Below are 16,364 nucleotides of genomic sequence, written 5' to 3' on the forward strand. Positions count from 1 at the left end.
TCACATTGTGCCCTGCAGCTCTCCTGTCCCTTTTCCCCTTGACCACTCTGCAAGTCCTGGAGACTGAGCACAGCCATGAGCACAGAAAGCAGAGGCCAGGCAGCCTCTCCAGCCCCACAGCTGGCACTACCCAGTGGCCATCCTTGTGTCAGAACCAGCAGCTGGCACCGCTTTGGCCTCGTGCTCTGCCCTTCCCACAGTGACAGTGACAAACTGATCCCCACGAGCTCCTCACTGCAGTGACCCTGGCACATCCCAGAGCAGCTCAGCCAGGCCCTGTGGCCTCAGCGTGGTGGCTCTGGGTGCCACAGCTGCTCTCCCTGCAGGCAGGTGAGGATTCCCTCTCCTCCAGCTCACTCTTGCTTCCCACCCACCACACTGCCTGCTGTTCCTCTGGTTCCACACAGCAGAGGCACAAATTCCCAGGATGTCCTACTTAACAAGCACAAAGAGAGAAATCATTAGTGAGACACTTCAGATCTGAAGCCCCTTGTCCCCTTTGGAGCCCCTCTGGATCATTAAACCAGGGGCAGCCTGACCTGCTGGCCTCCTGTGTGCTGCATTTGCATAATACATGAAAAGTCATCCCTGGGGACAGCTGGAGGGCTGAGCTGGGATTGAGGTTTTAACGAGGCAATGAACCAGCAGGAAATGGCAGAGGCAGGACAGCACCCCCAGTGTCAGTCCCAGTCCCACTGGGAGCAGAGGTGCCCTTTTTCCTGGAGACAGATTGGCAGTAATTGCCAGCACCTGCCTGGGAACAGAGATTTGCAGCTCTTCTTTAGGCTTCAACAGCAGCTCCTCCTGCCAACAGCCTACAGCCACCTCCAGATGAGAAAGTGCTCTGGGAGAAAAGGTCCAGCAGGGTGAGTCCAGCCCTGAATTGCTCAGACAACCGTGGGGACACCACAGAGAGCAGGAATCAGCCACCTCCTGCAGGCCTGATCTGCAATGTCCTGGTGACACCCCTGCAGCCCAAACCCCAATCCTGTCTGGGGACCTCTGCAAACCCTTCAGAGGCTGCAAGCCAAGTCATCCAGGGTGGGCACAAGGAGAGCTGCCCTTCACCTCCTGCCAATCTGTGCCCATCTTGACCTGGAGAGCCCAGAGCCCTGTGCCAACTCCTCCTCCTCCAGCACGCACAAGGGCTGTGTCCTCCAAGGCAGCACCACAGTGCCCCTCACTGAGGAGCAGCTCTGAGGGCAGGAAGTGCAAGGCAGGCACAGGAGGGATTCCCTGCTGAACTGTGGCACAGAAAGTGCAGCTGTCACCTGCTGCTCACAGCAGCCAGCACAGCCCTGGATGTGCAGCTCAGCTTGGGGATCACTGCTGGGACAGGGCCAGTGGAAGCTGTGGGGCTGCAGTGGATGTCTGTGCTGCTCTCCCAGGAGTTCTGTGCCATTTGAGCAGAGCATCACTGCAAAAGCAGATCAACAGCCACGGGCAAGCACAGACCTTGGCAGCCCTTCTCTCACCCCCTCCAAAAGCAATGGCATTTCCAGTGCCTTTGTCTCTGCCTGGAGGTGCAGACCCACCTGCAGGATGAGAGCTGAAGGCACAACAGGCACAGCTCTGCTCCCAGCCCTCCCCTCTGCCAGCAGCAGCTCCTGCAGGAGCCAGCACCAAACTCCTCTGCTGCAGGGAGGAGAGCAGTGAGGCCTTCAGAGAGTCACAGAAATCAGTGAGGTTGGAAAAGACCTTCAAGACCATCGGTCCAAGCATTAACCCAGCACTGCTCCCTCAGATGCTGGAGAGGAGTCAGGGCCAGGCACCAACACCAGGTTCTGGATGCAGGAGCAGGATGCTTGGCAGGGGGGGAGGAGCAGGGGAGGCTCTGGTGGCAACTGCAGCTTGAGCAGCATTTCAAACACTTTGAGCCTCAGCTCCCAACAAGGACCAGGTACCCAGTGCTTGGGAGAACTTGCTCCTGGCACTCTCCAAAGGGGTGGTGGCATCCCAGCATTCCGGAGCCTGGTGATAAATACAGATGCAATTCCAGGCAGTCACCTCCCAGACTGCTGCAGGCCTGCTGTTCAGGTGCCTTGCATGGCTGCACACAGGCCTGGCACAGTGGCCAATCAATCAACCATTTCAATTGCTTCACTGATTTATTGATTCCCTGCACTACCACAGGGGCCATGATCCCTCCTGCACCCAGCAGCAAAAAGGCAAGAAAAAACAGATCATGGTGATTTACAGACAATAGCAGAGTGGTCAGACTGGGAACAGCTGACCCCAGAGTTTGCCTGTGCAAACCCATCCAAGCCCAGCCACTGCAGAGGCTGCATGTCCCACACTGGAAAAGCTGTGAGCGCTGCTGGGCCTGGGCAGGACAGGGATGAGCCTTTAGGAGTCGCTTCTGCATCTCCAACAGGGCTTGACCACCAACTGAGCAGTGCCAGCACACCCACCCCAACTCCCCAAGGAATCCAGACTCCTGCTTCTGCCTTGGGAAATCATGGAGACAGGATTCTCTGGCACTGCCAGAGAAGAGTGCCCAGCTTGAAGGGTATGTAACCTCCTGAAGCTCTCTGTGCTCTAGGCTGGACCCTTCACACAAGCCAGACCCACAGCTTTAGAGCTCACCATCATGGAAGGTTTATTTAAAAGTCATGGAGAGTATAAAAACTATAGATATTAAAAGATATTTCAGCAGTCTACTGAGCCATGCTGCTAGCCATGCCAGGCCTGCCTGAGTCCATGGAGTTTACTCCTGCAGCACTGGAGCTTGTTTATCTTTCCTTTTCTTCTTGGCTTTGTCTCGCTTCTTCTGGGTCTCCTGGACAACACTCCCCTTGGTTTTCTTTGCAGCTGGAACCTGCTCAGCTTCATCGCCTGCAGCACCTTTTCTTTTTCTGTTTTTCCTCTTCCTTTTCTTCTTCTTCTTGTCAGCCACAGCATCTCCTTCATCAGCAGTGGGGAGGTCCCCATTGCCTGCCTTTGCCATTCCGTTCTCCCTGGCCCCCCTGTTTGGGTGCTTTTTGCTGCCCCCAGGCACTTTCTTGTGCTTGGGGGTTTGTGTTCCCAGGGGCTGCTCCTCTGGGGCTGCTGCTCCATCCTCCCCTGGTTCCACCCCGTTCTCCTGGACACTTTTCTTGCGATTCTTGCGTTTCTTGGTCTCTGGCAGGAATCCTTTCTTCTTCCGCTTCAGCGACTCCACTCCCTGGGTGGGCTTAGTGGCTGTCTTCTCCTTCTTGGGCTTCCTGCAGAGAGAATGCCAAAAACCAAGAGCAACTTAATTTACAGCCAGGGAACAGTGAGATCCATGTGACAGGCAGTGCACGAACAGGCAGCAGCACCAGAAAGGCGCAGGAAGCACAGGGTGAGGAGGAGGGCTGTGAGGAGGAGCATCACCCGTGGAGGTGGGCAGTGCCTGCCTGTGGCCCTGGCTTTGTCTCCTGGCAGCACAGGAGCAGGCACCAGATGTGTCAGTCACCTGTGACAGCCCCTTCCCATCAAGGACAAATCCCAGGGTGTGAGCACACAGAACAATGAGCCCGGTATTATCCCAAACAAGCATTCAGGAGGGTCTCAACCCCACCAACCAAGGAGCTCCATTAAACTCCACCCTGAGGTTGCTGCCTTGACTTCCTTTCTCTTGCCACTCCCTGCCCAGCAGCAGGACAGCAGGCAGGCCCAGAGGGTGGAATGTCAGGAGCCAGAGCACGTACGTGTGGCCGAGCCAGCGCATGACGTTCCAGTAGAGCGAGTCGAGCCGGGGGGAGCTCCCGATGTCCTGCAGCTGCTGCAGGGGGAGCAGCACGTCCTCCACCTCTGCCAGCCCCACACTCAGCTCCTGCAAGAGGCAAGAGAGCAGTCTGCAGAGTGAATGGGGAGGGCACTCACAGCAGCAGGGCACAGGCCATTCCTAGGGTGGCAGGAATTGCCAATCCTGCCTGGCTCCTCCTTGAGCCTCTCTGCACCACTTCACACCATCAGCTACTGGGTTTGCCTGAAAACCTGAGTTTCCACCATGAGAGGCAAGAGTTTAAGAGAACTGTAGTGGCATAAAAAGAACTGGAGGGTCCTTCAGTCTGCTCTCCTTTCCTGCCCATGGCCAGGAGCAGAAAAAGAAGAGACATGGCTCTGTACCCATCCAGGAGAAAAGCAGCAGCATGTTCAGTCTAGCTGCTAAAGATCTGGCACCCTCTTCTGTAACCCACTGCACAACCTCAGTCAAGCCAGGCAGAAAGGGCTGTCTCAAAGGCTATTCAGCTCCTACAAGAGCCTTGGAATCAATCTCTCTTCTCCACCCATTTTCCTATTAGGTCTTCACAAAGAAACAGGCTGTGGTCTGAGCTCTGGGCTTATCAGTAGGAAACTGGGCTTCAGCAACTCTGCTGCTTGTGGTGTTTTCCTCCAGTAAATAAGAACACATTAGGGACATACTTTGTCACCTATAGAAAATCTATGCATCTCAAAAAAGTTATTTTTTATTAGGGAAAACAAAGCCCCAGAGCAAAGCTTCACCTCTGCTCTTAAAGCTATTAAGTCTGGTTTTGGGAATCATGATCTCTGGAGCTCAGTGGACAAGAGCAATCACCTGAGATAAAACCCACCCTCACTGTACCTCAGGCTGTATTTCTGCTGCTAAGAAAGCACATGCCACAAGTGTTTGCTAAACACTGCACAGATTCTCCTCTGGAGATCAGCTCATGAAGACTGTGGATCACTCCTTCAGACAGGAGGGCTCTTCTGCCCTCAGATCCAACCAGGCATTCCCTCTAGAGGTACTTTTGGTAGTAAATGAGTTGGGGTGTAGCAATTACATGGCAAAATCCAAGTGTGGCATTTAGAAGAGACTCAGAAAACAGCCACTTGTCACATACTGGGTCACACACTCACCTGCCCTTTCACAGTTTTAAGGAGAAAGTTCAACAGCTCCAAGCACTTGGCAACTTTCTCTTTCTCAGCCTTCATGATGGGTTTTCCAAGTGTTTTCAAACACTGCAAATTAAATTAGAAGATTTAGAAGAAACAGGTATTAGATGGGGAAACAAATACTTCACAGGAGAAAGCAGAAAACAAGTAATGAATGGCAGCATTCACCTGTCAGCACAGTAATTCTGGAACACAAACCCCACCAAACTCTGGAAAAGCTCAGGAAGGCACTTAGTGCAAGCTTCTGATACCCAGTTTAATTAAGAAACAATATTATAGAAGCACAGCCTTGCTGCTGTCCACAGCTTCTGAGCTCAAGCACAGGTGAGATGCTGTCCTGCAGAAGAAGAGGTACAATAATCCCTGACCCCATCCTGGAAAGGCCAGGGAGCTTCAGACAACAGCCACACCTGATGGGCCACAGCTCCTCAGCTTCAGGAGCTGGGATTTACAGATAAAGCATCACTGCAAAAATCCATGAAGACTTATGGCAGGAGATCCAGGTGCCAGCCTGCAGCAGGGCTTGTCAAGCCCAAGTTCACTGAGGTAACTGAGGGAAGAATCTCCCCTGTGCTCTCTGCATGTGCTGCAGGGTTTGTGAGACACTGAAAGGTCTGGCTTAGAGGAAAAGCATGTCAAAGATAGGTCAAACAAAAGCCAGTTATTTACTAAAAGGGCAGCTGGATCAAAGAGGCAGCCCAGTGGCTCAGGGGCACTGATCCTCTGCCTGCAGCTGGTCCTTCATCCATTTCTGTGTGGGCACACACCACAGCAAACCCCACACACATCACACCAATATCAAACAGGGTTTGAGGACAAGTGTGCTGTAGACAGTGACCTGTCCCACCAAAGCCTGTTCCTCTGGAGGAATGTGGCTGCTCTTGTGGCCAATCTCTCCTTTCCTTGGAATCTGGACATTTCAACACAGCCAAGGGGCAAAGCCCACCCCATGCTCAGCATCCTCAGCTCCTCAGGCTGAGCAGTCCCTGCCCCAGACCTGTGCCCAGCCAGGGTGTGTCATGGCTCTCTCACAGATCCTGTATTCCAACAAGACTGGAAACAATTTAAAGACTCAGCAAACTCTTCTCCATCTATATCAGCATAAAGTTGGTAAATAAAATTAAAACATCCTTGCAGACACTGAGAGGTGTAAGAAATTTATTCCCCAAAACAAATTCTTTCAGGAATGACACTCACAAGAGAAAAAATAATGATGGCCAGCAAGAGGGGAGGGAACATAGAAAGTGGGGAGACAAGGTAATATGTCTGCAAGACCAGCAGCCTTCAAGAAGAATTATTCTATCTGTACAGGCTCCCCACCCTGGGAGTATCTTTTTAAATAATAAAGATACAGTTATTTCCTGTTCAGGATGGTCCACTCAAGCCCTGTATTAGAAAGCCATTCTGCTGGCAGGAATTCAGGCTGCAACTTCATCTGACTATCAATAACTTGCTAATTACTCTCTCCTGATATAGACAGATGCACTGCAACTCTGTTCCAGAGCTGTCATTAGCCTACAAGGTCACACAATTCCACAGCTCTGGAGTCTCCCAGGTAAAAAGAGAGACAAATATAGGGGGTGTGATTGGAAAAAAAATAAATCTTTACATGTAGGATGTAACACCCCAAGGGTCAGGCACATTCAGTTTATCAGGCTTACCACTAATAATAACATAATAATAAACAAAAAAGACTGATTTACATAAACATTTTCTTTAAACAGTTGTTTGTAATTTGAAGAACAAAATATTGCCAGGCTAATGGTCTTCCTTGTGGTTAGATCACCTTTCATAGAGACTATTGGGTTGAGATCTTTATTTTGCCAAGTTGTGCACAAGTTCAGTGTGAGAAAACCAGCATGGATTGTCAGCTCCTTGGGACAAGAACAATCAGGGCAGGGCTGTGAGATGGAGCCAAAGTGAAGTCAACTGTCATTTCATCCTTTCAATATACAAACACTTTAGAATTAAAAAGGTGTTAAAAATAAATTGCATTTTCTCTTCCCTGTACATGAGTGATGTGGACAACTGCATTTAAATCCTGCTGGCTTGGCTCTGCCTGTTCTTGCTGCCCTGATGCTTTGAAGGGTTTGAAATAAATCCTACTGAAGTCAACAGAAAAGTTCTGTAGCTCTGAAACAACACCTGAGGGGCTGATTTTCAGCAAACAAGTTTTCAGGGCTTTTTTTTTTTCCTCCCAGGTGTTGGGGAAACTGGGACATGCATCTAGTGGGGGGTACCAACCAAATTCATGCAGACCTGTGGAAAGAAAAGAGTGGCTGGCCCAGCTGGAGATGGAAAACATCACCAGTCCAGTGACTAAACATCTATATTTAAAGCAGTGTTTTGCATGAATCTGGAAACACAAGCACACTTCCACCAGTGTAAATAGCCAGAAGCAAACTGGTACAATGTAGATGCTCTGTAAACAAAGAGCTCCCTGCTGAAATGGATCACTCTAAAACAGCTCTGCAAGACCAGGAAGGAACAAGAAGGGTGAGAGGAGAAGCCAAAGAAGCAGCAGATAATTCATCCCTACAGACTGTACAATTTTCTCTAGCCCAGAAGGAGGACTGGCTTTAAGGAAGCTGGATTCAGATAAAGTTTTACCATTTCTCAACATTTGCCTCCTCCCTATCCCTTCTGCTACAAAGGGTGTAAAACAAATTTGTCACTAAAACACAAAACCACCAGCAGCAGCTCTGTGTGTGGTAGGCAGAGACAGTCAAGCCTCTCTAAAGACTTGAGCCCAATTCCTGCTCAGCCCAGAGTCTTATTATCTTCATGTCAGCACTGAGAGCACTTCCCATCAGCATTCCATGAGATGGGATCTCTGATCAGGCATTGCTTCATTCTCCTCCTCCCAAGAGCAGGGAGTGCACAGAATGCAGCATTTGCTTCCATGGGATTTGTGTCATCTGCATTGTTTGCTTCCATGGGATTTGTGTTATTTGTGTTAGCATGAGACACCAACACAAACATGCTCACTCTGGTTATGTAAAAGAAGCTGACTCTGGGCTGGGACTGCTGGCAAACCTGAGGAAATGGATCCCAGGGAATGAAATCCAAAGCCTCTGGAATGGGAACTGGGTCCATAAGTCAAAAGCAGCTTTCCCAAGAATTTACAGAACTTAATCTCAAGTAATTATAAAACTTCCTACACAGGACACCAACCATTGCCTGCATGCAGAGTTCTGCTCCCTCACTCAGGTCCCTGAGAGATGAAATCAGCTCTGCCACCCCACTTGCAGAGGTCAATGATTTTACAGGGAAACATTTATATTTTATTTGGGGAATGTACACCATCCAACCATAAAATCAAAGCAAAAGCTATTATGTAACAGATGGCAAACATGCCTTTAAAAGAGAAGTTGTATTTCAGTCCTCTGCAGCACCCTTGGGAGAGCCTTGAACACTGATCAGATCACAAACACTTGCACAGGGCTGGTAAAGATGTGTTTTACACAGCAAGACTGAGGCACAAAGCTGGGCTTTGCTTCCAGCTATGCTACAGGTCAGTGCTGGAGAGCTGAAGAAAACCCAGAAGAACTTGTCTAACCACCTGCTCCTTGGTTCTCTGCCATGAGCTGTTCCACAGGTATCCAGCTCCCTGGCCTCTGAAAGCACTACCAGCCAAGGGTCACCCAACCCAATTACACAATACCAGAAGCAGAGAGACCTCATGATTTATACCCAACAGCTACACTGGCATCACTTGCTGATTTATGTTGCTTTTCTCCCATTTTCTGCTTTTCTTTCTCTGCTGCTTCAGGAGCAGCCAGTCCCATTTCACAGCAAATCCCAGTTCCAGTTCCAGCTCAGCAATAGCTGTGATGGTTAATCATGTCTGCACATCTGAGCTGTCAGCAGATCTGGGCAGGTCATTTTCCACAAGCAAAAACTATGGAGGCAATTTTCACAGCTGGAACTCCCATCTCACCTCAAGGCAGCACAGCAACAGAGCTCCTGCCTCACCCTGTGTGGATGCAGCTGGCAGAGATGGTTCTTGTGTCACACACAATGCTTCCAAGAGCCTCTGGCTGTTTCTGGAGGAGGGCACTCCTGGATCCAAAGCTCTCTCTTCTCAGATTTCTACAAGAACTGCACACTGCCAGCATCCCAACAACCAGTGGGGTTTATTAGATCACTCATTCCTTATCACACATGGAAATATCCCAGCTACTGCAGGATCCAGCCTTCATTCCATGTCACATTGCACTTCACAGCATTCCCCCATCTTCACAAAGTGTGAAACAAGTTAGTCAGAGCACAGGAGGTGAGTATCTGCAGTAATCCAGTCACAGAGGCAGGACAGAGAGCTGGCAGGTATAACCACACAGCCCAAGGCCCAAAGCTCCCCTGAACCCCATCACCCAGCAGAAGGGCTGGATGCACACCTAGGGCCAAGGTCAGCACCCCAGGCAGGGCAGATGCCAACATAACAACATGGAGCCATGCAATGTTTCTGCAGTCTCCACATCCACACCTGCCTGCACCTCTGCCCTTCCACAGGGACCACGGGGGGACAGGCTGAGCCCAGACTCACAGGGCACAGCAGAACTCCAAGTGCCACAGAGGGCTCTGCCACCAGAGACTGCTCAGTTCCCAGCTGGCAGTTTGAACACCATTTCATATTTATGCATTCCCAGCGTGTCCCCCAGCCTGGTTGAAACAAGCAGCCCTTCCCCTCCATGGGATCCATGGGATCCAGCAGTGAGAGCTGCAGAAGCCCTGCCAGCTTGCATTCCACCCATGCCCTTCTCCCACACGGCAGACCAGGAGCTGATGGATCAATGTGTGCATTCCTGGCTGGACACCAAGTCCTTGTGCAGACAGACACACCCCTGCACCACCTCACAGCACTGGACAGCCCGGGGCTCCTCAGGTAAAGCCTCCTGTCCAGCAGCAGAGTCCAGCAATGTTCCACCCACAGTGCCAGAGCTCCCAGCTGTGTGCTGCATCAGGATCCCAGAGCAATGGCACAGCCTGGGGCTCTGCTGTGGTGTGGCTCAGGTCCCTGGGGTGGAATCCCACCCAGAGGGGCCCAGCAAGCACATCTGGGGTCCTACAGGCTGTGTCCAGTACCTGAGCCAAGGCACAGATTTCCCATGTCACCAGACAGGTGAGGTGCAGCAAGGGCAGGGCCCTCCTGTGTTACTGAGAGGCTGAGCATGAACTGAGAACAGCTGAAGGCTCTGTGTGCTCACAGCTCCTCTTGCTGTCCCTGCAGGATGCTCAGTATCCCCTCAGCTGTCTCTGGCCTGTGCTTCTCCTGAGAGCAGAGAGGTAAGGCAGCATCACTCCATCTCAGAGGCCAAGTGATGCTGCCACACAAACCAGACAGAGCCAGGAACCAACCCTGAGCCTCCTAAACCCAGACACCACAGCCCCAAATACTCCCTCCCATGACAATAATCACTACACAACAGATCCCAAACCACAACTCAGGGCTAAACCATGGAAGACAAAGAGGAGGGAAGAGCAGGATGTCTCTTCACTTCAGTTTTCATCTATCCAGAGCCACATCCATTTCCAAGCCGTGGACACCAGGGAACACTTCCAGTGCACAGCAGGGAACAGGCACAGGAGGAGAGGCTGTCCCAGCACCCACCTGACCAGCAGTGCTGCTGGGAGCACTTCAAGGCAGAAAAGCAGCACTGACAGTCCCTCCTCCATCCATTTTCTCTCACTAAATTTCTGAAGACTGAAAGTATCAATGTTCAAAACTTACTTCCTTGCACGTCTAACACAAACAAGTCATGAAGAAATGCTCCCAAAGGGTGGGAGCCACCAAGCCTCTGCTTGCCCCTGACTGGGAAGGGAAGGCAGGGGACTAAGCAGCCCCACATGCTGAAGGGTGTAAATAAAGACATTTTTGGTTATGTTTATTTTGGCAGTTTATTAGAGGGAGGAGACAAAAAAATCCAGAAGCCATCCTCACAGAAGATGCCAACACTTTCCCAAGTTTAATGATCTTGATTTTTTTTTTTTCCAAAGGCCATATGAAAATGCAGCAGGGAAAACCCACACAGGACAGCTGAGGGAACTGAGGAAAAGTCTCCACAGAGACATCCAGTATTCTGAAAGCTATCAGTTAAATCAGGACTGGCCTCATTTTACAAGCTAAGAGGCTGAGAAAGGGCAATGAATTAAGAATTTATAAAGATGGGCAGATAAAGGTTCAGGCAATCTTCAAGGAAAAAAAATGAAGGATGGCTTTTTTAGAGATTTGATGAAGCCACTTTAATAATTTATCTCACTACAAATTAAGACACTGATAATCAAATGTGATGCCCTTCAGAAATTAAGGGCATGTCTGCACTGGAAGGCCAGACAGTGTGTCCCTCTCTCCCCTACACATTCTCAGTAGCTCCAGATAGTTATTTTAAATTGTTGCTGAACAACACCATATTAACAAAACCCTGGAATGCTGTACAACACTGGTTTTCAGGGAGCACACAGAACTTCCTGTGATATGGAAAAGAGCTCTGGGGTTATCTCTGCCATTCCCCATCTGTCCTCATCCATGCCTGCCCAGCCCAAGCCTAAGCAGCCACCTGAGTGTAGGGAGGCATCAGATGCATCTCAGTGGGTTATGTGAATGATCTGAAAGCCTCAGGACTGTGACTGGGAGTGCTTTGGTCTTGCCCTGAACCCAGGCATTGGATTCTGTCAGTGCTGGCACAGTGCAGGTGCCTTGATCCCACCTGGGTTTCAAACAGCCAAGTGGAACCCTGTCTGCTCTGCCCAGTCCTTGTGACACTGACTGAACCAGCAAAGGGAATATCAGCAGTGAAGTTTGTCTCTTCTTATGATGTACTTATTGCAGAAGAAAGACAAAGGAAACCCTCAGGAAATCACTGTGCTCAAGCCAGAGAAAGCATTTTAACAACAGTTTTCTGAGGGCTGTTCTATTTTGAAGCTCACAACCATCAAAACATGTATTTTCTGGACTATTCCCACTCCCTCTGACTTTCACTGGGGGTTTCAGCATAAGTTACTCAGAACACCTCAGTTCAGGAGGGCAAGCTGGTCCCTAGGAAAGGGATGACAAAAAAAGGTAATGAAATTATGTATTCAGCACCTGGAACTTCCTGCCCTGAATCTGTCAGTGAGTTACTGAAAAATTGGTACAGGTCGCTCCAAAGCCAAGACAGCAATTTTGTAACACATAAGAAGAAAACATAAATATATCTAACAAGGGAAGCAAACACCAAAACGTGCCAATAGTGACAACTGGGAGGGCTGAAAGATCAAATGGAGAGATGCTGGATAGAGTAAAAAAGAGTGTGTGGGCCCTAGCAGCAAACCCAGAGATCCCTCACTAAAAGGTGAGGCTCCTGTATGGAACAATGGGGAACTGAAGTCTCAGGCTCTGCAGCTACTTCACTGTGTTCCTGAGGGCAGCCTCAGCCAGCAGAGGGGAGGTGGGACAGAGGTGATTGTCCCACACCCAGGGATGTTCTGAAGCCAAGTTAAGAGGTGGTCAGATTGTCCATGCACAAAAAGGGTCTCTGAGGTGTCTCAGGAGACCCAAGTTTGATTCCTGGCTCAGCTCCCAGCCAAGGAGTGTCACCTGTAAAACAGGATGAACAGCTCCACCAAACCAAATCCATTATGTCTTGGGTTTCTGCAAAATACTTTCTCCATTACATCAACAACTCACTGCTTTGAACTTCCTTTGTAAAGCACTTTGAGACCAACTGATAAAGAACAAAGCTCTCCAAGAGGAAGATGCTTCTGTCAAAAGTTCCAGCATCCCAGGTGAGCTCTGTCACTTACAACATGAAGCACCTCTATTTCTTTACACCATGAACACAACTGAGCCATCCAGATCCCCCCTCAGAACAGACTTGAACAACTGCAGCAAGATTCTGCTTTGTGTAAAGTATCCATATAGGATTTGGGAGGCCAAAAGTGTGCCAGAGGTGTTTTTCTGCTTCCTCCCCTTGGCAGTGCAGGGCTGTGGACAGCACTTTCTGAAAAGGTGACCCAGCAGCACCAGCCCAGAGCACCAACAGCAAGCAGGGCTCTCACACAAAGAAGTCAACTCCAAAGTACCTGATGGGACATCAGACCTGCCTCACTGAGGACGGACAGGGCAAACATGGATCCCTCATGGCTGTGATGTATGTTTTATAAGCATGCTTAAACAATTTGGGAACAAATAAGGTCAAGTTAGCTTATGTAAGCACAAGAGCCACTGCCTTGCAGCAGCTAGAGCTGCTATTTCAGGAATCTGTCTCTTCACTTAATGTTCCTGGCTGTTGATTCTCCCTCATCTGCCTCTTAGCTTTGCCTGCATAATTCAGTGATATCCAAAACTGCACTTGTCCCACATTGCCTGTTCCCCAGTTCCAGCTCACACCACCCCAGATTTCCCTGCTGAGGATGCTCCTCACCCAGGGATCTCAGCAGGTATGCAGTGCAATCCCTGAGGCAAGACAGGATAAGCAGGCACACAGCAGGAGATAATATCTTGTCCTCTGTGACAGCCTTAAGCCTGCCAGGGCAGCCCTGCACCTGGGGAGCTACAGCCTCCTAGCTGCAAATGTGACCCAGGACACAGAGAGTGGCACAGCCTCAGGTGACAGTGTCCCTGTGAGCAACAGCACCACTTGAATTACAAGAGCACATCAGTTAAAGAGCTGCAAACCTCTCCCTGGGTCAAAGAAAGGTACAAAATTCACAAATATAATGTTTTTTTTGTCTTAAAACAGCTGTATGTGAGGGCCAGTGGCAGGAATGGCCAGTGACAAACACAGACATTTCAACCAGAGGCAGGGCAATAAATTATCACCATTTTCCACAGCATCCCACAGCTTCCAGCCCAGGTTCTCACAGGTAAGCACCCACATCTGCCAGCACCTACTCACTCACATACTCACCTCTAAAACCACAGCTGACCCAGAATGGCCCATGGAAACAAGTCTCAGAAGAAAAGCGATGAGACTCTGCAAACATCCTCCCAGTCCTCCAGCTCAGCAGGACTGTGTGAGGACAGCAGTGGCACAAAGGGTTCTTGTTTAGTCCAAGCCCTTCCCAAACAAACTCACCCCAAAACTTCAACAGTGGGCCTGGAACTTCTACCCCACCTGCAGCTTCTGTGTGAGCCAAGCACACAGCTTCCACCTGGAGATTCAGGGCTGATAAACCCTTCAGCAAGTTACTTCAGTGGTGGAATAGTCTCTTTGACAAATACATACTTTCTACAGAGTCCAAATTTGCTCAGTTCCCAGCCTCTGACTTCTACTACAAGAGATGTTTTACCACCTTTAAAAGACATCAGTGATACTGTATTGTTTTACCACACCACAGAGCCACTGCATGTTTTTACAGCTCTAAACCAGAGAAGTGAGCATTTCTGCACCACCAAACAGGCACAGCATTTCTTTTGCAGCTTTAGAAAGTCCTTCAGCACAATTGCCAGCCTTTGGTTATGAATCAAAACCATAATGTGGAATATGAAGTCCCTGACCCCTTCTCACCACAGCAATATTGAAAGTGCAGCTGCCCCAGCCACACCAACTGTGTTAAGTACATGGGGAAGGCAGGAGGAAGGGAGACCAAACCCCCACATGTATGAACACCAACAGCAGCCTGTAAAAATGTTATCTCAGGACTTTTTCAGGCCAAAAAGAGAAGCAGCAGCTATATGCCACTGCCACTTAACAGTATGGGAGGCCTCCTGCCCACAGGGTAAACCTTGGACAACCCAAACAAACTGACAGTATTTCTCAGGAATTTTTCTTTAAACACACATGACCACAGAAATGAGAGGCACTGAGGAAACTTTAATAGCAAAGCTCATCATAATCTTGGATGGGTTGCAAGTTGCTAAACTCTCCCTAACAAGAACAACATAAAGGCATTGTAAATATTTGTGGTTTCCCAGTGAATCACTGAGTTCTGCATTCAGCTTCTAGACAGAAACATGGAAATGACCAGGCTGAGAGGAGTGGCATGTTTTATGTAGCTGAGAAACAAAATCACACCTAACTCCACCTACTGGATTCCTGATGTAATCTTTAAATAAAAAGTGTGTAATGAAACTGAGGATCCAGATTACAAACAACATCTTTAAATTCCCTGTTTTAAACTTGCTTAGATTTTGTCCCTCCTTGACAGAAAAAACAGATCTAATGGTTCTGTTTCAATACAGCAAATTATAGAACAGCCTAAATTACCATGTAGCCAGCATGTGAGTAAGTAATGAAAGCTACCCTTGGAAAGAGGTCATTATTACAGTTACACAGAAACTCCAAGACTGGAATCTCCCATGTCATCAAGTTCAGTCACCACATCACAACATTAATTTGGCTGCTTGGTTCCCCCCACATCAATCCACAAGAATAAAAGTGAATGGCATTTGTTTCTTCAACCTCCTGTCCCACAGATCATCTCCCATGGAACAGCTGCACCCCAACACTGCCCTCAGGTACAATCAGCACTTGTCACTGACTCAGGAGCCCTGCAATTTCTGTCACTGCTTCTTCTGTACTAATGATTTTCCACTGTATTTTAAGGTTTCCCTGATGAGCAATATTAGCAAGGCAGTCTGATCTATAATGTCTGCAATGCACCAGGAGTCAGAAGTCCAGGCACCTCAGCTCTGCTTTTGTGGCCCTGAAGTTCATTCCAATGCAGAATGTGCATGACATATCCTGAAATTAATGTTCACAATACCATTCCACTCCTTTTCATTTTATTTTTTTTTTTTTAACACCTGAAATGGATCTGTATGAGTGTATTCCCTAAAATTCAAGCTCTGTCTCTTGGATGTACACACAGCCTCACTGAGCTGCACCAGGAACATCACAGTGGTGTTCCAAGAGTTCTGCCAGCCTGGCAGGCACTACTCAGAGCTGCTGCCATCAGGCACAAGGTCTCTGAGACCACTCAGGCTGAGCCCAGACCCAGACTGCAGCTCTGAGACCAAGCACCAGAAAATGAGAGCAGCACCCATGAGGTATCATCTGTACTTCAAACATGCTGGAATTTGTTACCTGTGTCACTTGGCTGATGCTCCTGGTGATCAATGCCTCCCACTCCTCCTCTGTAACAAAGAGCTTCAGTTCATGGAGTAGCAGAACTCTGTGGAGAAGCAAACAGGCCATGGCCTGCAAGAGAAAGGGGAGAGAAGAACATGAAACTCTCCAGGGAAGGTGTTAGCAAGAAATACCCTGCTACAGGGAACAGGCACACACACCATCCAGGGGAGGCCAGCTTACAAAGGCTGCACATCCCCACCAAACAAGTGCATCACAGACTGATTTGGGCTGGAAGGGACCCTAAAGATCATCTCTGCTCCCCTGCCAGGGACCAGAACAGGGACAGGACACCTTCCACTATCCCAGGGTGCTTCAAGCCCCATCCAGCCTTGCCTGGGACACTTCCAGGGATGGGGCAGGCACAGCTTTCCTGGGCAGCCTGTGCCAGGGCCCCACCACCCTCACAGGGAACAATTCCTTGCTAATAAGCAA

At 49.3% G+C, this 16,364-nt stretch overlaps 1 protein-coding gene across 1 annotated transcript in view; it reads right to left on the reverse strand.

Moving 5' to 3' along the window:
- Nucleotides 1-2,574: 2,574 nt before the first annotated feature.
- MYBBP1A (MYB binding protein 1a) overlaps nucleotides 2,575-16,364 on the reverse strand; it is a 54,161-nt gene continuing 40,371 nt past the window's right edge. The window contains exons 24-27 of the mRNA XM_064395022.1: nucleotides 15,888-16,001; nucleotides 4,846-4,947; nucleotides 3,672-3,796; nucleotides 2,575-3,203 (exon numbers count right to left, since the gene is read on the reverse strand). Coding sequence (XP_064251092.1) covers nucleotides 2,708-3,203; nucleotides 3,672-3,796; nucleotides 4,846-4,947; nucleotides 15,888-16,001 — 837 coding nt within the window. The 3' untranslated portion in view covers nucleotides 2,575-2,707. The remainder of the gene's footprint in view (nucleotides 3,204-3,671; nucleotides 3,797-4,845; nucleotides 4,948-15,887; nucleotides 16,002-16,364) is intronic.

This window comes from Passer domesticus, chromosome 19 (assembly GCF_036417665.1).
Source record: "Passer domesticus isolate bPasDom1 chromosome 19, bPasDom1.hap1, whole genome shotgun sequence".
Lineage (NCBI taxonomy): Eukaryota > Metazoa > Chordata > Aves > Passeriformes > Passeridae > Passer > Passer domesticus.